Genomic DNA, 21,553 nt, shown 5'->3' with positions numbered 1-21,553 from the left:
TATGAATAGGCCTTTGCAACCACTATAATAATGGCAAGACTTTCCTACAGCTTTAAGTCCAAAAATCTGAACTAACCCTTTAAAAACAAAACAAAAAGTAAATCATGACAAACCTGTCCAAACCTCGTTTATTGCCAAAATAAAACACAAATCTGTTTCCAATAGCAGGAGATGTTGTTTATTTGATAAAATGTACATTACTTTCAACTGTTCAAAGAGTTGTTAGTTGTTACTACTTAGATGCACAAGGAGTCATATGGAATCAAACAGGCAAACAAAATACAGAAAACGCAGACAGCAGTTGTGTGTTAAGTGGATTATTGAGTCAGGTATACAGTATTACAATACAGTAGGTACAATAAAGTCAGTGGTTCTCAATCTGTGGGTCAGGACCCTCAGGGGAGTCCCCAGATGACAGTGAATTGACATGTAATGAATTGGATGGTAGATGGAGAAAGGAAAAACACCATTACGGCATCAAAAGTAATAAACAAACTATACTATAAAACTGGTCAAACAGCCACATTTTGTCAAATAATTGAAGATCTGCTATTTTCACAAGATTTATCTGTGGATCCGACTCAAACTAAATGTAATGTCTCAACTCCTACAATCCAAGTGCTTGTCAGGCTGGGGGTCCTCAGTTAAAATCTGATTGGGGGGGGGGTTGAGAACCACTGGTCTTGGAAACCCAAGGTTCCTTGAGGGGTGTCCAATTATGGGTGTTTGAAAACGCTTGCGATATGATCCGTTTGGACAACACCGAGGAGGCAGAGGTTACGGGAAAGAAATTTTATTTCAAGAGTAGTGACACTGCAGCAGGGAAAACAAAACCCGACATCGCAAAAGTCAAAGCAACAACAAAAAGAGGTACACCGGGCCTGAGCGACCACACACACACATTCAGAGGACAGCAGAATTAAGACTGGTGTTATAGATGCGACCGACTAAAGCTGCAATCCATCATTTATTTTTTTCCCCATGCCCTACCTGGGATTTTAGCCATGAGCGATAGAAATTCTTCGGTTTAAGTCAGTGAAAAAAGGGAGTCGAACATTTGTCAGTTTTAGTCGACGGAATCAACACAGCTTTAACCCTTTTAAACTGGTTTTTGCTAATAATTGAATTCTGTTGTCGATTTTTAAAGCAAATTGTATAAATTATTGTACTGTACAGTACACTTTACTGTACAACATCACTGTGGGTAATAAGCCTCATTGTTGGGTTTCATAAGTTTTTTTTTCCTTGCTGCTAATAGCATGTAGTCAAAATGCAAAGAAAAAGAAAGCCTTACTGTATTGAAAAAAAGAAAATTTGGAAAAAGAAAGATCATGGAGACCACCTACAACCACTGCAGTAGAGTTAGTTACTGTATATTAAAACATATTTTAACCATACAGATTGGTTAAATAACATTATAGTCACAGACAAAAAAGTTAAGGATTGCAGCTTTAAATATGACCACGTCCAACTATGACTCCAGCAAAGTGCAGCAACATTTCCAGAGAGGCTTAAAGACTTCATACTTCTGTCGCAAGACGTGCCAAACAAACCTCACATCTAAAAGCATACAACGCATCGCGACAGAACACGTACAAACGTATCTTGATACAGACAATTTGATATATATATATTATAAACGTCTGGTCTGCTGATGTGGAGCAGGAGAGAAAAAACGAAACCCAACACTCTGGAAGAGAAACATAACGCAAAGACATTGTTAGGAGAAATTTAAACAAGTTATATTATCTATACTGGAGCCCGAGCAGGAACACAACCAGGAAGTAGTGAACCAGCTGCACCACAAGCTCAACCCAGAATAGGGGCTCAAGTGTAGCGTCCGAGGTTTGTGTGAAGTTGAGTAAAGACCGCGCCAAGTCTTACAAGAACAAGAAGAAAAGAAAAACCCAAAACACTGCGAGTGCGATGGCCACATGAAGCCAGTATATATCGCTGGTAAACTTGTGGAGTTGAACGTCTTCTTCCCCATCCCGGTGGTCCAATGGTCCCGTCCCTGTGCCAAGAAGGCTCCGAGTAAACACCCACGTTCCTGAAAGTCATTCTGACATGCCATCTCTAATCTGCCGCTCACAACAGCAGGAGAAATCTCCCACCTCCAGACAACCAGCAGAGGCAGCAGTGTGTGTGCGCGTGTGTGTGTGTGTTTGTGTTACATGGTGAAGTGCCTCGTGTAGTCGTATTCTATTGTGGGAATGACAGCCTGGACAAATTTCAGGAAAATCAAAAGATACCTGCAGCTTTTGGTTAAGGAGATTGTGATGTACAATGTTAAAGGACCACTTCACCACTTTTCAACATATGTTCATATAATAGGTCCTCATTAATAATCATGATAAAATGGCAAGATTTTTTTCTACTCAGTCTGTGTATCATAGGAGGGCTGTGGGCAGTTTAGAAACTGTCTTCCAGTGACATCATCATTAGGCAGATTATTTTTTTAACAATTATTTTTTTCTTTTTTTTAATTATTTTCATTATCGTGAGAACGATGGCTTCCATTTTCGCATTGCAACTTTTCAGGACTAGAAAGCCTGCAGTTTTTATTAGCTTGTATTCCCCATCGATGATGTCACTGGAAGACTGTTTCTGAACTGCCCACAGCCCTCCTATGAGACACAGACCGAGTAGAAAGAAATTGCGCCATTCCTTCATGATTATTAGTGAGGACCTATTATATGAAGATAGGTTGAAAAGTGGTGAAGTGGTCCTTTAACTCACCAACATTGCAGCTGTATGAAAAACTTGAATTATCGTCTTTCTGTCTGCAAAGTGTTGTTTGTTTCATAAAAATCCACTGTAGACATGTTATGAGCTACTTATTTTTCTGCATGTTGTAGTTTGCAAGCGCTTGTTGGATATCACTCAACGGCCCTGCGTACCACCCGTTTTGAATTGGCACATAATGCAGGAGGCAGCAGGATGTTGCTTTATTGAAAGTGAGTGCTTCCAAACAACAACAAAAATTGTAAGTGAAGAGCTTATCTGGCTAAATCAAAAGGCTTATATACACAAGGATACATATGTACTCCCAGCTCGCCTCCGCCTTCGGCCACAGTCTCAATGATCTTTTTCATCACCTCAGCGTGTCTGAAAACATAAGAGAGCTCAGCGTCAGTGTGTGGTTCTGCATCATAGTCATCTGTGTGGCAGACACAGGGTACAATAATACATTAACATAAATAAAGATATAGATCAGAAATGACACATTTATAAAGGCAAATAAAGGTATGGCAGAGACAGGGCTTGCCATTATATAGTTTTGCATAGCCACAATCTTATTGACATTTATTTAAAATCAGGGAAGACCACTGAGAGCATGTTCTCTTTTGGAAGGACGCGCAGACAACATGATCACAACATACAAAAAAAACAAGACAATTTTAAATAAGGTGCAATATAATAATGTTATAATAAATAATATTATAACCGGCCTAAAGTCTTAGCAGCGCAGTTATTTTAGAAATCTCCAAATTGCTTTAGGCAAGTCAATACAATAAATGTATCAGTATGCAGAGATGGTGTGACTATGCAAGACTACCATGATCTGGAAGTCAAAACGCTGGATGACAGTGTGTGTGTGTGTGTGTGTGTGTGTGTGTGTGTGTGTGTGTGTGTGTGTGTGTGTGTGTGTGTGTGTGTGTGTGTGTGTGCGTGTTCCTGTCCCTCTGACCTGCAGGGGTGTACGGAGCACATGGCAGGGGGTGGCAGGTGGGGGTGGTTCTCGATGGTGACAGTCTTCTTCACGTGGTCCTGGCTGATGTCTTCATACATCTGCTCTACGCTCAGCGGCTGTCTGTCCTGTGGGGGAGAGAGGTCACACACTTAGTTTACACCACTGGTTCCAAAACGTTGGTTGGGTTGGGAATGGGATGCATTTGTGGGTCGTGGACACATTTTCATGAGTCATTTTACTTTGGTTTTCTTTATCCGAGGCGCCTTGCATATATTGTGCATTGTGCACCCATTTACACACACATTCATACATCGATGGCAGAGGAAACCATGCAAGGCACCACCCACATATTTTTTCACTAATTAAAAACAAATTCAATGATTTTTGTCATTTAGAAAATTAAATCAAAGAAAAGTCAAAGACATTCCATAAATTATAAAACACATGTTTAAGTAGTAGTGAAAGTAGCCAATCTACAAGCTCATGAGGCCTTTGGGACAAGATCAAACATCTAATTTCTCTTTTGGATCTTGATCTAAAAAGTTTTGGAACCAGTTTATACCATGTTAAGGGAGGGACGATTCACTTACCTCCTGATTCGATACCATCTTGATACCTAGGGTGCAGATTCAATTTATTTAGCGATTCTTAATTATATCACAATGCTGCGATTCAGCGATTGCTGCGATTCAATATCAATTCAATAGGATTTTTTGTTACATTTGTGCTCTGCGTCTATTAGTACAGCAGAACACTGCCTTGACCAGAGACACACTTGGGGGGCTCAAACCAGGGACCTTCTGACTCCCAGGCAGCCTCTCTACCAACTCCGCTATGGCCGCCCCTCACACTGTTTGTGCGTGGGATGTAAAGAGGCCTATTGTGGAATTGGGAATGATTGATTGTGCAAGTGACATGTCTGGAGGAATGCAAACAGTCTGCATGTGTCTGTGTGAGTGAGGCAGAACAGAACAGGGTGCACAGCTCTGATAACAACGGGATATGTCTTCTGAATGTTGTCTGAATCCAGCATACATTTTCTGAAAAACTTATGTTGCTATGTCAGTGGGGCTGTAACCTTTTCACCTCAAGGACCCCCAAATTATTATGTATTAACCCCAACACTAACCTCACAAACACTATGCCTAACCTTACCCTAACCTCACAGAAACTATGCCTAAACCTAAGCTCACAACACCAACCAGGGCGAAACACCAGGAAAGGTGTGAACAGAGAGAGTGATGTGTATGTCTTTTTTGCAGAGCCTGGGAGTCGATGGTCGCTAAGGGGGGCACTTGTTTTACAGGTTAGGTTTCGTGAAGGACTTCAGTGTTTTACAAAACAAAGAATGTTTCTCTTTCGCCATCTTTGTTGAAGAAGAGTCTCTGCAATTATGTTTTAGTTCCCTTTATGCCAATGTTTATTTTCGGTTGGCTAAAACTAGACTAAAGCTAAATAGTTTAAGTAGCCATGGTAGGCCTAAAGTTCAATGGTGTGTTCAAAGAGTTTAAATCAGAATTTGCTACTAAAAGTAACCATAAGATTATGTTACTAAAAAAATACTTTTAGTTTTACTGTAGGCGAATTAAATAAAGGTTTCTAAATGAGGTTAAATCTAACCACCTTTGAGGTTACTGGAGGTCAGATGTTTAAGGTGTGATCACCTTTGAAGGGATTAAGTAGGCCATGTTCATCTACAGCCCTTAATGGACTCTAGGTCTAGGTTTAGGCATAGTTTTACAGAGGTTAGGTTTAGGCATAGTTTTATTGAGGTTATGTTTAGGCCACATCTTTGTGAGGTTATATAACACCGCTCTAGTAATAGCTGGCGCAGTAAAACAAGCATCCCATCAGCGGCCATCGAAACCCAGGCTCTGCAAAAAAATCACACCTGTGTGAACCGAGTGGTGCAACTCCCCTCTCTCTCTCTCTCTCTCTCTCTCTCATTAGCAGGCAACAGTCTGTCAGCACTGTCTCTCTCTCTCTGTTTCTGCATGGCACAACAGCGCCCCTACTGGTACTCATACTGGTGCTCATGAAGACATACATACATACATACATACATAGGTGAACACATAGGTGTACACTGACATTGCTGGTTGTAGGAGTGGTTGCACCACTCAAAAAAGGTAGTACTGTGTAAAATGCAGTTGCACAAAAACGACAGAAGGGGGCTCCCATGCAACATTTTACAGCTGGCCTGACAGTTGGCTATACAACTGTTTGTTGTTAGTTGTTTAGAGAGGTGGTAGCCGGGAACAAATCAGTGTGATTCTAATTGTAGTCTAGAATAGACCGACTTTGCCATAACTGCCTAAATAAGTACAGTAGGACACTAACTATACACAATATCTTATTACAGTATCTCCAGGGGGTTTACTGTAAACATCAGATTATAAAAGCTGTAGTAAATTTCCCCCTTGTTCTCAGCCGCCCACCCCTCGTTCTTCCTGAGGTTTCTTCCCATGAAAGGAGTCAAGTTTATTTTTCTTGCCACCGTCGCAACGATACAAAACGCTTGCAAGGCTAGGGGGGACGTGGCGTCTTTGATCTCTACATATAAAGTGATTCAGCACTATGCAATTTGAACTGGAATTGAACTGAATACTAAATCTCTGGCCCAAAAACAGCAGATCTACAAGCTTGTGTAGATCTATTTACACAGAATGTCTGCCCCAGGATATGGATGCGCTGTGTGTGTGCGTGTGTGTGTGCGTGCGTGTGTGTGTTCGACACATGCACAAGGCATTCTTGTACTTCTGTTTATGTGGACATAAATACATATTACAAGTGTGTGTGTGTGTGTGTGTGTGTGTGTGTGTGTGTGTGTGTGTGTGTGTGTGTGTGTAGTACCTCATCGTAGCCAAAGAGCCAGAGTCGAGGCGTCTGGTAGTATTTGTCGTATGTTATGTATAGGTCGTACGTTCTCGTCTGGAGGACGCCATCCTCGCTCCCGGCCTCTGCTTTGGCTTTGGTGGCATCCATCATTTTGCTGGTGTCCAAGGTTGCCTGAAGACACAATTAACCCATTCTGACCTGAGATCAGATTCATACGAGGTTTCCGCCGGAAACACACTGGTCTGATGAACCCATTCTGACCTGAGATCAGATTAAAAAAATGTCAGTCGCTCTTCGATTTTTCAAAAATAGCAGACCTACAAGCTCGTATCGCGCCACTCGGTGGCGCGATATGAGCTTGTAGATCTGCTATTTTTAAATAGCTAAAGCATAACATGATGCTGACACCAAAATGGGTGCCCGGTCAGAATGGGTTAACCAATTTAGACCGGGGAACGATTCTACAAATGTCTTCTAAATCCTGACAGTTTTCTGAAAAACCCCATGGTTCTATGTCAGTCGTTCTCAAACTATTTCATGTCAAGGACCCCCAAAAATATATGTAATTGGCTGCCGACCCCCATCTGAAAATAATGTTACTCCAGGGCCCACCCCCCTCCCCCCCAGAAGCAAAGATTTGAGTTAAAAAGGTTGGCTTTGAAAGAAAATATTCAAAGCTTTGCGCTATATTAAAAAAAAAAAAAAAAAAGCATACCTACTATTTTTCAATAGCTAAAGTATACCATAATGCTTAAAACACCAAAAGGGGTTCCCGCCCAGAATGGGTTAACAAATGGTAAATGGTACATTTATATACCATCATCCAAAGCCCTTGACAATGTGCATTACATTCAACAATATGCCATATTGAAACTGCAGCCCTTTTGTACTTGAGTGACACTCATTGCCTGCCACCAAACTTGGAAAAAACCCTCCGTTTCCTGTTCCCAAAAATGGGTTAGCAAGATCGGCTATAGCTAATGTGATCATCATCAATGTAAGAATCTTTAGAAGCATTAATATTTAGTTTTATATTTAGATTTAGTATTGAAACAACATGTGTTGTTCGTGTTGTTCAATCCACCTCAATCTGTGCCGCAATTCAGAGAAAAACGGAGCATTGTGTGGACGCCATCTTGAGGGTAAAAGACACCGAGCTGAGCGTTGCCTAGCGACCGGGAGCCCCGCTTTACGGGTAAATATTAGAGAGACGATTATTAATGAATGGGATTTCATGAAAAACATTTCAATCGACAGCAGAGGAAACCATGCGAGGCACCGGGCTGCTCATCAGGAGCCGTTAGGGGTTCAGTGTCTTGCTCCTGGCTCCTCTTGTCTACATGTCGAAGTGTCCCTGAACCCCACATTGCCTCCAGTGGTTGCCACCATTGGTGTGTCAATGTGGGAAGTGAGGACGCTGGCGTCGACTGTTCGCCACTTCACCTCCCAATGTATGAATGCATGGACCATTGTAAAGCGCTTTGAGTAAGCACGTAGTGCATAGAAATGCATAGAAATTGCTATATGCAATCCATTATTATTATTATTATTATTATAACTCTGAGACTGTACAAATGGACACTGGTCCATTAGGTTCCATGTGTACACGCTCAGAGTTACAGAGCTATAAGGGTCCAATTGGTTTCATTTGTACACTCTCAGAGTTAAAGTCCTGCAAGGGTACATTTGGAACCCCCCTATAGGAATGGTTAACCCATTCTGACCGGGCACCCATTTTGGTGTCGGCATCATGTTATGCTTTAGCTATTGCAAAATAGCAGATCTACAAGCTCATATCGCGCCACCGAGTGGCGCGATACGAGCTTGTAGGTCTGCTATTTTTGAAAAATCGAAGAACGACTGTGACATTTTTAGAATCTGATCTCAGGTCAGAATGGGTTCATCAGACCAGTGTGTGTCCGGCGGAAACCTCGTATGAATCTGATCTCAGGTCAGAATGGGTTAAAGGGAATCGTTAAGGAATGGGACACTATCCCAGGAAGAGTTTTGAGTGGAACCAGGACACCCCCCCCACACACACACACACACACACACACCACCATGAAATCAGATCACACATCAACCTACCTCATCTGTTTCCAATAGGCCGCTCTCTTCATACTCTGAGGAGGAGATGTTGAAAAGGGAGACATCGTTAACGCCACGAGGAGTGCTTTGGGAATGATCACATGATAGGAGCTGCTTTTATGGGCTACCTTCCATATCCGCCGCTTCTCCCTCTTCGTCCTCTTCCTCGTCGTCTCCGTCTCCGCCCGCTCCAGAATTCACGTTCATGTTCATTTTGTCCTAGAATAGAAGGATTAATGAATTCACGATATTCATGTTGTCCTAGAAGGAGGAGAAGCGAGCGCTAGACTCGGGAAGAGCGGAAACCATAACTGCGGTGTCAAGCGGCGACAATTAAGAGCGGATTTGTCACCGGCACAGTTATGATTGCGTCCAGGGCAGCGCTCTCTATAGTTGCAGCTAGTGCCTATAGGGCAGATCTACAATCTCACAGACCCGTTGTAATTTTCGCAATTCTTCTCAAGCCACCTTAACCTACTGTACACAAGCAAGATTATGTCAGCTATTGGTTCTAAATCTGGGCATCGATGTCTTTTCGGTCCATTGCCCAGCTCTGCAGTAATGTTGTTCTTGTTAGGTGAAAAATCACCGCTGGCTGTGTTTGTCTCCCGCAGAAAGCCTATCTGCACATGGAAGCTTAAAATGACAGTCAGATGTCTGTTAAAGGCCAGCAAAGCTAGGAAACACTAAAACAGAAGTGTATTATGAATTATGAGGGCAGGGTTCATGGTTAAGTTCTCAAATGCCATGGAAAGAGCTACAGTACATGCGATTGTATTCTAATTCACAAGTTCAAGACATATTTAAGACGTGAGGCTGATTATACAGATCATGCCTTGTAAAATCTGTAGTTCTCACAAGATGTTCAAATGTGTTTTTGAATAGCCAGCACGGACATCTAAAATGACACGGACAGCGCTTTCCGGTTTTAAAGGGTTGATCATTCATTCTGCTTTGCTTTGAAAACTGTTCAAGAACAAAGTCAACACAATATATTGTAAATGCTGAGAAGGGCCAAATTAATTCCAGACAGACTGCATCTATTTTGTACCGTCAGCAGCATCTGGATTTACTTGTATTCACATGACTTGTAATAATGAGGAGCATGAAGATGGAAGCAAGACGGTTTCAATAACACCCCCCCCCCACACACACACACACACACACACACACACACACACACACACACACACACACACACCTTATTGTCCAGTGCAATTTCCCGCACAGCGTCTGTAACTCCTAACACACCTAGTAGGACAAAAGGAATATGAGATCAAAACCTTATGGAGAGACACAAGTCATATACATTCACAACAGCTTTACAGGCAGTATACATACTGTATATGCTATAAATGAGAGATTTACACAAAACAAAGCTAAATAGTCACAAGAAACAGATAAGTAACACAAAGTGACATGTTGTAAGCTTGTAGATCTGCTATTTTTGAATTGTTTTTGAAAATGCATGGACATTTTTCAACATGGAAAGGATTGACAATTATGTAAAAGATAATTGTGCCTACAACTGGTATTGCAGAAAGGAATGTGTGTGTGTGTGTGTGTGTGTGTGTGTGTGTGTGTGTGTGTGTGTGTGTGTGTGTGTGTGTGTGTGTGTGTGTGTGTGTGTCAAACCTGCATTGTGGTAGGTGTCCACCCAGCCTCCGTCTCCATCATCCTCCTCTATGATGGCCTCCAGCTCATCTGAATATTCCATCTGTTTACAGCGCTTGTAACAGGGAACTGCAGAGGAGAAAGACAATAAATAAAATAAATATTCCATCTGTTTACAGCGCTTGTAACAGGGAACTGCAGAGGAGAAAGACAATAAATAAATATTCCATCTGTTTACAGCGCTTGTAACAGGGGACTGCAGAGAAGAGACACCACACATTTATAATGGAGCTTTCTTTAACCCAGGGTTGCCCAAAAGGTAGATCACAAAGGCTGTGCAGGAACCTATTCCAAGTCTAAAATCAGCCATTACGAATTTACGATGCCATCAAGGCCTGCCAAAATACATTTTAATCGACAAAATCAACTGTAGATTTAGTCGACTAAAATCTCATGACATTTAGGGTACGTTCGGATATGCACACCGGTAATGTGCTCAGTCTTTTGAGTGTGCTGGCCGGTCACGTCACAGAGCGCACCGAGTGTGGCTTATTTACGAACGACCAGTTAAACCAGTTAAAACATGGGCCAAGGTATATTCAATAAAGTAATTATTTACCAAAAGAATGGTGTGCGGGCCCTACCTCCTTCCATAATTGCCTTATTGGCATATATGATGAACACTTGTATGGTGATGTACTAAATGCTTGCCTTGCTAAATTAGCTTTTGCCCCCGGGGATCGCTCAAGACACCGCATTGAGTGACACACGCACACTGAACAACCCCAACTTCTGAGTAGGGTCCGTCAGTTCGGGCACTCAGCACACCTGGGGGCGCAGCACACCAGATTTTCTAACGACAACGCACCCAGTGCAATGCCACTGAATAAAAAACGAGCTCAGTGCAAATTTCCCTACACCCATAGTCGACTAAAACTAAAACTCAGTTGACTAAAACTAAATGGAATTTTATTCAAAAGACTATGACTAAAACTACATCAAAATGTGCCGTCAAAATGAACACTACTGGAGGAGCACATTTGTTCTAGTAACAAGTGTAGAGAATCCAAAATCCAAGACCTAGAGATGTGAGACATCATGACGGACGGCTCGTTGGATCATATGAATTTCAACATACAACAGCAAAATATTAACTTTTCAAAAGATGTTTGATGGTGTGTGTGTGTGTGTGTCCCCGTCCGTGTGTGTGTGTGTGTGTGTGTCCTTCCGTCTGTCTGTGTGTGTACAGCTAATCTCCGGCACCATTAACCCGGTCGATGCCAAATTTTGCACACACTCCCTGGATGCCAACGATGAACCTCTGCCCCAAATTTTCCAGAACGGCCTGTTAAAGCGCCACCAGGAGGCCGACTTTTGAAAAACATTTTTGGATATTACTCCTCCAGATTCTGTCCAAAAATCCCACACACTATCTCTATAGTCATATGTTCAAGACGGATCTGTCCGAAATTTCATATTACATCCAAATTGGCTAACATTGGCTTTCAAAGACTGCAGGATTGGCCCGTTTTTAACAAAAACCCTCATGAACGCAGCGTGCAATTTAAGTGAAATCTTTCACAGACCTTCCTACTAGGCTGAGGAATATATCCCACCCTTTCCACATTGGCCTGTTATATCGCCACTAACAGGTGGATTTTTGCAAAACACATTTTTGGAACAAAATGCCTCAAATCATCCAATCATCCAAAAAAGAAGAAATGGCACCCTATTCACATTGGCCTATTATAGCGCCACCAGGAGGCCACAACCTGACCTGTCCTGGTGGAGACCTGTGCCCCAAGGGGCACTTTATCTAGTTTTAAATAAAAAGCTTACCATTGCGTGTTAGAAGAAACTGCTTCTCCGGAGGCAAATATGGCTTGACTTTGCTCTCTTCTCCTGACGCCCTGGTGGACCATGGCATTGTGAAATATGAGACACGTTATTTCACAATATCATGCTTAATTATAAACATCTGACATTGTAATAGGACTGCACTACTAATCAACAACCAGGCTCCCCGTTACCTCTCTGAACTCCTCCAACAACACAGCCCAGGTCGGGTGATGCCAACCAATGGTAACTAAGTACAATTGAGGCATTTTTTACTTTATTGGATTATTTCCGATTTTCAGTGCATTTACTAACTTCTACTCCACTACATCTCGGATGCTAATGTTCCACAACATTTATTCGAAAACGTTAGTGACTAGTTAGTTACTTTGTAGATTTTGATTATTATTATGAAACATACATTAACCACTTCAGCCCTAGTGGTTTTCAACCATTTTCATTTCAATGCCCATTATTTATTCTGCATTTGAGCCACGGAACACCATTTGATGACATTTAGCCTCTCAGACCAAAACGGACCCGTACGGGTCCATTTTACGCTCTCAGGAGTTTAAGATACCACTGCTATATACATTTCGGCCATTTGAAAATAGCCGTTCTACAAACTCAACACATTTTATTTTTGATGAGACACTGTTAGCTTGTAGATCTGCTATTTTCAAATGACTTATACATTTGAAAACGTATTATTTTGACCATCACCTGACCTTACCACTCTCCCCAGCACTATAATCACAATGCTCTCTCACACACACAGATGATGGAACTCACTCCCAGCTCACATCATTTTTATTATCTGTATAAAAATGGCTGGATTTGTTTAGGTATTTAAGGCAATTTTGTATGCAACGTGTTGCATCATTGCATGTATGGATGGGCACTTTTTGGAAAATGTTTTATATACGGATGGGCACTTTTAGGAAAATGTTTTAAAAGTATAAAAAGAGTTAATGTGTGGAATATTTTAGGCCCCAGTAGACACCTCATGTGACCACTACAGCACTATCATCACAATGCTCTCACTCACACATAGACGATGGTATTTCAAACACTCACCATTTCCATGTGGGGCAGTGATGAACCAGGTGATCTCCTGCTGCCACAAACTAACAGCAAACACACAAGGATCAACACTGATCAATCCAAACATGGTGATAGGACTGCAACAATTGATTATAGAGGGTATGCGCATGCATAAAGTGAATGGCAAATCGAGTGGCAAAGTAAGTTTACTTAATGTTTAACGTTGTTTAATACAATCAGATAGGACTTTTCTGTTTGGATGTAGGGGCTGTAAAGGCCAGAAAGTATTTTTCCCCGCATAACTTCCGGTTATGATGATGATGTCAAACACATACCCTCTATTCTTAGTCAAATTATTCTACTTATACAAATAATCACCTTTTTCATGTATTTGTTTATAAATTAATAAATAGATTAGCCCCATTTTATACGTTGTCGCACAGTGGTGTCAGTCATGCAAAAGCAGTGAAAATAACCATTGGAGAAGCTACTAGCACGTTGCACTGCGACAAGATCGGCTAGTTTCACTGTTGTCACAGTGTTTGACATTTTGCCTATAATGGCATGCCCAAAACAGGGACTGATGATTACTAACTGATTATTTTATTAAATTGTTTATAATTTCTTTATGATTAACTGTTGCACCCCCTAGATTATGGAGAGCTATCAAGATAACCATACAGACACCTGGCACCATCCATTAAAAGGGTGTGTAAGACATAACTGGCAGGAGGCCACAAGCACGTCTTTTTTGTACATAGTGTTTGTAGTTGTTGATGACATGAATTATTGTGTTAATTCTGTATGCTATACAGTATGTTGATGAATTGAAATACATTACAGGACCACAATGGAAACAAGTCTCCAGGACTTGTTTGCGTCATCCTTTTAAATTCAATGTCTAATTGTTGTACCATGTGGTGTTAATTATATTTCTGACATAAAGTATTCGATCAATGAATTATTATTTCAATCAATCTCACCTCTTCTGGAGTGATCACTCCCGTCTCTTTGAACTTGGATTCCTGGAATCAATGACAGACAGGCAACCAGCACAAATATGCTTCATGATCATATCATCGATGGGAACCACCTTTTTTCTTTTTTACATTAACTACTCCATCCAACATGCAACATCCCTATTCCTCTCAGGGGGAAATTAGTCAGAAATAGCCGATCTAAAAAGCTCGCAAACTGCGAGGAGTTGTGAGCTTGTTGTAGATCAGCTATTTTCGTCAAAGAGGTTCGGTGTATTTGGGAATAAAAAGCAGACCAAGTACATGTTTTCCGCGTATTGAGGGTTTCTGAAAACACAATCCAACGCAACACTACACAATGATAGCGCTGAACAAACACATCTATGAAACTATCCATTAAATCTAAAAAAAACTGTTACGAGGGTACTAATACAAATGGAACCTATAATGGACCTGTGACTCTTGATACTACAGATTGGGGAACCCTACCCTTTTGGTCCCATTATTGTACCCTGTCATACGAAAGAGGGTTTGGGCTGGGGTCCATTTGGTTACATTTGACTCAGTCAGAGTTAAAACAAACAACACTCAGGGTGTTGTTCTCTTACGTCGAGGACTAATAAACCAGTGGTTCCCAAAGTGGGGTCCGGGGACCCCTAGAGTTCCAGGGGGTCCCCAGTTGAATGATAGTTAGGAACCAAATGGACCCTTATGGGTCTGTAACTCACAGTGTACAAATGGAACCAAATGGATGGGTCCATTTGGTTCCATTTGTACACTCTCAGTTAAAATTAACATTGATTTTACAATATGAATTGGGGTCTCAGAGATAGAAATGCTATTAATGCAAGTCAAACTGCAGGGGTTACTTGAAATTAAAATGGTTGAGAATCACTGCAGACGCATATCTTTACAAATGGGGGTCCGCGGCCTACTAGAAGTGTCCATTTGGGGGTCCTTGACATTAAATAGTTTGGGAACCAGTGTAATAAACAACACTCGGGGTGTTGTTTCTTACCTTGAGGACTGGGGTGAGGAACTCGGCGACGCCAAGCGCCGTTCCTTTCACTGAGTTGATGACGTTCTGCATCTAATAATAATAATAATGACAACAACGCTGCGTCAACATTCGTATGAAAGAAACGGTAATTAAGTAAAACGCTTAATTGGGGTGTTGGTTAATGAAGTAGTAACTCAACTCACGGTGTGTGGAGAGAAGCAGATGAACACATCAGCAGTGTCAACAGCAGCAGCAGCAGCACTAGCTAGGTCACATGACCTGTCAGTTCGTGCGTTCCTCCCTTCCGCTATCCAGTTCTCGCGAGAACAGGGACCCCAAATTGCCTGCGTCTGCCAGACGCTTCTCGTCTGCCGCCCCAAGAAGTATATTAAATTATCTCTGCTGGGAATGGAAATAATCCAACATAAAGGACACAGTCCAGTGACAGTGAGTGACTAGATCATGCTAAAGGTCCACAAAGTAAACACTGAACTGCATAGGAAAAAACAGCCTTTTGTTTTAGTGCCCCTGTGGGTACCCACACCCCAACCTGTAAGGATTGGTAGAGGCGTTCTTCGTCACAGGAGCGGAAAGTGCTGACCTGCCGGTGTAATGGGATGATTAGGTCTTTGGCGATATCTTTGGCTAAATGGGCAAGTTAAGTTATTAAGTTGCAAAGCTTAGTTTTAGATTCTCAACAGACTATTAATGAAATGATAATCGGACGGAGAACTTGTGCTGGCGAAATGCCTTATAAAAGGATGGGGTGACGTCACGACTAGGTAGGCGTGACGTCAACCCTGACACAACCACTACAGCTTAAACTAGAAAGAGGCAATTCTGGGAAATTGCAAAGTGTGGTTGCCCACATCGCACCCGTCGAAAATGGAATCGCTTTTGTCTCTGCGTTGATGAAACCACCCTCGACCTGTGATTCAAATTTGGGATGGATCGGACATTCCGTGCGTGAATTGTGGCGTTTTTTGTAAAATAGGCCCCTCCCACTAACTTTGGAAGACGATTACGGCCGAACGATACAGAAGATCTAAATACTGTCTGTGCTGTTTTAATGGGATAGGTCCCGAGATCATGTGTACTGATTTGTGTGAGATTTGGTCAAAATCTGTAGGAGGAGGAGCAAAAAGTGTGTTTTGAACAAAATTCAAAATGGCGGGAAATCTATCTAGACGCAAATGGGCGTGGCCTGTATGGGGAGATGTGTCATGACCCAAGGAATCCAGGGAAAAAATATTTTTTATTTTACGACCTACGGTTCAAGAGTTATACCCCAAAAGGTAAAGTTGGCTGTTATAGCGCCACCATGAGGCCGACCGATATACTTCTAAGGTAATTAATTTTAGTAATTATTATGAATCTCTCCTCCAAGTCTTGTAAGTATAGCCCTTACGGTCTCAGAGGAAAAAATACTTGAAAGTGAGTCTTTGCATTTTCCCATTCATGTCTATGGGGCAATTTAATGCACGAATTAATTCATATCAATTAAACTATTCAACAAATGTCTTAGCAAAATACACGCACACGATTCCCGATGTAGCCCGTCGTTTTGACATATGCTCGAGTGCGTGCGACAAAAACTGTGGGAGGTATAACGCGACAAAATAAAGTTTATCTATAAAAAGAATAAAAGGTCACTAAAACAATAGTATGGTTGCCTTCAGGCAACCACACTAATAATAAAGTGTTACAATTACTAGAGTCTGGTTGCCCATTCGGGCAACCACACTAATAACAGCAGGAAGGCATGGGCCACAATCCACCGTCTTGGCAAAGACCACACCACCCATAATTCACAACAGTCACAGCAAACTCTATTGCATCACAACTGGTGTAGTTATTGGATGGAGCCCGCACACCACCAAAAAAAGAAAAACAACATACTATAGTATGCCCTCCGTGACCATGGACTTTAGCCTTTCGCTTTTCTGCGATTTAACCTTTTTTCAAATCCTCAACAATGATGAAGAATCGTGCACTATAGCGTGCCACTTAATGACCTTGACCAATATCAATGACCTTGAGCAGTATAAATTACCTTCAATAAGACTAGTAAATGACCTTGACCAGTATAAATGACCTTGACAAGTACAAATGACCTTGACCAGTATAAATGACCTTCACCAGTAGAAATGACCGTGACCAGTATATGACTGTGACCAGTATACATGACCTTCATGAGACTAGTAAATGACCTTGACCAGTATAAATGACCTTTATAAGACTAGTAAATGATCTTCACCAGTATAAATGACCTTGACCAGTATGCGGTCCGTGACCATGGACTATAGCCTTTTGCTTTTCCTTGATTTTCACCTTTAAAAAATCCTCAACAATGATGAAGAATCGCGCACTATAGCGCGCCGCTCAATGACCTGAGACCATGGACCAATGAATGAAATACAACACATTGAGCAGGGCACTGCAGGGAGTTGAACCCCGTTCCGGTAAACCAGAAGTCCGACACCAGTGCCTTAGTTTTTGTGTTGTTGTTCATTTAAAGGTCCAGGTGTGCATACGCATGTGCGCCTGTGCGTGTGTAGGTGCATGTGTGCATGTGTGTGTGCACGCTTCAATGACCACTGTTGGACCCCATGGGGATCAAGGACCTCAGGGAGCCACCCATAATTCACAACGGTCACAGCAAACTCTGTTGCATCACAACTGGTGGCCAACAGTCGTAACCAACACCGCCGCCGACCCACAGGAGAATACCATCGCACAGTGGTATCAGACCAACCACAATCAGCCAGCCCTCAAACCAAACCATTCGACCTAGAAGAACTCGAAACCCGGAAAAGCAGCAGGGATTGATGACATACTGGCAAAAATTATACAGCACCTGGAACCTAACGCAAAGACCTGGCTCGTGGGGATGCTGAACACATGCATGGCACAGAAAACCATCCCTTCTGTCTGGAGAAAGGTCAAAGTGGTTGCAATCCCCAAACCTGGCAAAGACCCATCATCCTCAAAGAGCTACCGACCCATTTCCCTCCTCTGCATCACCTACAAGAGAGGCTGCTACTCCAACGCCTCATACCACTCATAGACACCAAGCTGACTAAAGACCAAGCTGGTTTCGGTCCCGTCCTGTGCTGGACAGAGCTCAACCTCACCCAACACATTGAGGATGGGTTTGAGGGAAAACAAATAACTGGAGCAGCAACTGGAGGGCGAAGCAAGCACGCAGGCAGCTTGTGCCTGCCTGCGTGCCTGCCTGCCTTCCTGCCTGCCTGCCTTCCTCATGTGGAAACTGCATAGTTGACTTTGTGTGTGTCTTTCTTTTTCTGTCTGTCTTTCTTAGGATGAAGATCAAGGTAGACGCCGTTGGAAGGCTCAACACAAGCCGATGCCCCTAGAGATCCATCCCAAAGCTTCCCTCAGGGAGCCCAGCAAGCCAGCTAGCCAGCAAGCCCGCCCAGTCAGCCAACGCAGCCAGCCAGCTCCGCCAGTCAGCCAGTGTAGAAAGTCAGGCTGACAAGCCAGAGCATATCAGCCCTTGCAGTCCGCCATTGCAGCCATACCAGCCTTGCTCAGTCAGCTCAGCCAGGCCTCTCTCGAGGCCTGGCTCTCTGTCTGCCTGGCCCGGTCTGCCCTGCCCTGCCTTGCAGCAACAGAACCAGCCTTGCTAGCAAGCCAGCCAGCTCAGAATACGAGCTCAGCAAGCCAACGCAGCTGGCAAGCACGCAGTTAGTCTAAACCAGTTTCAGACAGGCAGGCCAAGGCAGACAGACAGGAAGACCGAGGCGCCTAGGCAGGCAGACAGGCCAGGAAGGCAACAAAGTGCAGGCAGGGGGACTATCCGGCCTAAGGCTGCGCTGCAAGGGTTGGAGCCTGGCCAGCTCCTGCTGGTCTTGGCTGAGTGGCTGTGGCTGCACAGTAAGGCTGCGGTAACCTAGTCTGGGCTTGCTGCTGCACTGGCTTGCTCAGCTCGCATTCTGAGCTGGCTGGCTTGCCAGAAAGGCTGGTTCTGTTGCTGCAAGGCAGGGCAGGGCAGACCGGGCCAGGCAGACAGAGAGCCAGGCCTCGAGAGAGGCCTGGCTGAGCTGACTGAGCAAGGCTGGTATGGCTGCAGTGGCTGACTGCAACGGCTGATATGCTCTGGCTTGGCAGCCTGACTTTCTACACTGGCTGACTGGCGGAGCCGACTGGCTGCGTTCGCTGACTGGGCAGGGTTGCTGGCTAGCTGGCTTGCTGTGCTCCCTGAGGGAAGCTTTGGGATGGATCTCTAGGGGCATCGGCTTGTGTTGAGCCTTCCAACGGCGTCTACCTTGATCTCCGTCCTAAGAAAGAAAGACAGAAAAAGAAAGACACACACAAACCCAACTATGCAGCTTGCACCTGAGGAACCGAGACGCGAAAAACCGCCACCGACCCACAGGAGAATACCATCGCACAGTGGTATCAGACCAACCTCAATCAGCCAGCCCTCAAACCAAACCCTTCGACCTAGAAGAACTCGAAACTGCAATGGGAAAGTTGAAACCCGGAAAAGCAGCAGGGATTGATGACATACTGGCAGAAATGATGCAGCACCTGGGACCTAACGCAAAGACCTGGCTCGTGGGGATACTGAATACATGCATGGCACAGAAAACCATCCCTTCTGTCTGGAGAAAGGCCAAAGTGGTTGCAATCCCCAAACCTGGCAAAGACCCATCATCCCCAAAGAGCTACCGACCCATTTCCCTCCTCTGCATCACCTACAAGAGAGGCTGCTACTCCTGTTTACATTCGAGGGTTGCCGGTCCTCTCGAACGGAACAGTTTAACGTCATGCCCAGGACGAAAAGATATAGAGAACACCAACATGACAAATAACAGCAGGAAGGCATGAGCCACAATCCACCGTCTTGGCAAAGACCACACCACCCATAATTCACAACGGTCACAGCAAACTCTGTTGCATCACAACTGGTGTAGGTATTGGATGGAGCCCGCACATCACAGGTGTAAAAAAAAACGTTCTGTATTGAAATACTGACAACGTTTCGATCTATTTGATCTTCATCAGGTCATGTGTACACAAAACATACACTTTTATACTAAGGGAGTGCCCCCATCAACCAATCAAAACACCACATTTTGGTGCCCCTCCCACCACTGCAGGTGTGACACGTCAACCCTGAGTGAGTATGTGGGGACCCAGACATATTGATGTAAATATAGTCTGTTCAGAAATGTTAGTGCCTCTCATAGAGCTTGTAGGTGATGCAGAGGAAGGAAATGGGTCGGTAGCTCTTCGGGGATAATGGGTCTTTGCCAGGTTTAGGGATTGCAACCACTTTGGCCTTTCTCCAGACAGAAGGGATGGTTTTCTGTGCCATGCACGTGTTCAGCATCCCCACAAGCCAGGTCTTTGCGCTAGGTCCCAGGTGCTGTATCATTTCTTCCAGCATGTCATCAATCCCTGCTGCTTTTCCGGGTTTCAACTTTCCCATTGCAGTTTCAAGTTCTTCTAGGTCGAAGGGTTTGGTTTGAGGACTGGCTGATTGTGGTTGGTCTGATACCACTGTACGATGGTATTCTATGTGGGTCGGTGGCGGTGTTGGTTACGACTGTTGGCCACCAGTTGTGACCAACACCGCCACCGACCCACAGGAGAATACCATCACACAGTGGTATCAGACCAACCTCAATCAGCCAGCCCTCAAACCAAACCCTTCGACCTAGAAGAACTCGAAACTGCAATGGGAAAGTTGAAACCCGGAAAAGCAGCAGGGATTGATGACATACTGGCAGAAATGATACAGCACCTGGGACCTAACGCAAAGACCTGGCTCGTGGGGATACTGAATAAATGCATGGCACAGAAAACCATCCCTTCTGTCTGGAGAAAGGCCAAAGTGGTTGCAATCCCCAAACCTGGCAAAGACCCATCACCCCCAAAGAGCTACCGACCCATTTCCCTCCTCTGCATCACCTACAAGAGAGGCTGCTACTCCAACGCCTCATACCACTCATAGACACCAAGCTGACTAAAGACCAAGCTGGTTTCCGTCCCGTCCTGTGCTGGACAGAGCTCAACCTCACCCAACACATTGAGGATGGGTTTGAGGGAAAACAAATAACTGGAGCAGCATTCAGAGATCTCTCTGCTGCCTACGACACTGTCCAACACCGCACAATGGTCAGGAAAAGCCTCCTCAACAACAGGCGCTTCTATGTCCAGTTAAATGACCAGAGGAGTAAATGGAAAGCCCAAAAGAACGGCCTACCACAAGGTAGCCTGCTCGCCCCCTCCTTTTCAATATCTACACAAACGTCCAGCCACTACCCAAAGTAGTAGTACTGGAATGAAATGATAGAACACCTCAAACACACATAGTTTCCTTTCGTGGCTGTTTACATTCGAGGGTCGCCGGTCCTCTCGAACGGAACAGTTTAACGTCATGCCCAGGACGAAAAGATATAGAGAACACCAACATGACAAATAACAGCAGGA

At 43.7% G+C, this 21,553-nt stretch overlaps 1 protein-coding gene across 1 annotated transcript; it reads right to left on the bottom strand.

The window, feature by feature from the left end:
• Nucleotides 1-153: 153 nt before the first annotated feature.
• On the bottom strand, nucleotides 154-15,376 carry LOC310854185 (ubiquitin-like-conjugating enzyme ATG3). The gene is made up of 13 exons (XM_083758724.1): nucleotides 15,295-15,376; nucleotides 15,110-15,181; nucleotides 14,098-14,139; nucleotides 13,148-13,197; nucleotides 12,074-12,144; nucleotides 10,256-10,363; nucleotides 9,822-9,871; nucleotides 8,749-8,839; nucleotides 8,621-8,655; nucleotides 6,548-6,703; nucleotides 3,692-3,819; nucleotides 3,040-3,108; nucleotides 154-2,252 (listed from the first exon to the last, which is right to left on the bottom strand). Exons 2-13 carry the CDS (start codon nucleotides 15,179-15,181, stop codon nucleotides 2,171-2,173), a joined length of 954 nt encoding a protein of 317 aa, XP_083614850.1. The 5' UTR covers nucleotides 15,295-15,376; the 3' UTR covers nucleotides 154-2,170.
• Between the last annotated feature and the right edge of the window lie 6,177 nt (nucleotides 15,377-21,553).

The sequence above is a fragment of the Protomyctophum parallelum genome (genome assembly GCF_964188405.1).
Source record: "Protomyctophum parallelum genome assembly, chromosome: 23".
NCBI lineage: Eukaryota > Metazoa > Chordata > Actinopteri > Myctophiformes > Myctophidae > Protomyctophum > Protomyctophum parallelum.
The sequence above is the reverse complement of the archived record's forward strand: the minus strand, read 5'-3'. Positions and strand labels throughout refer to the sequence as shown.

What these genes read in the sequence shown, in the direction of transcription:
- LOC310854185 (XM_083758724.1), bottom strand. Translation starts at nt 15,181, where the DNA reads ATGCAGAACGTCATCAACTCAGTGAAAGGAACGGCGCTTGGCGTCGCC. An exon ending in AAATTGCACTGGACAATAAG is followed by an intron (nt 8,840 to 9,821) that starts GTGTGTGTGTGT and finishes CTTCTATTCTAG; the next exon opens with GACAAAATGAACATGAACGT. An exon ending in TGCTCCGTACACCCCTGCAG is followed by an intron (nt 3,109 to 3,691) that starts GTCAGAGGGACA and finishes TTATGTTTTCAG; the next exon opens with ACACGCTGAGGTGATGAAAA.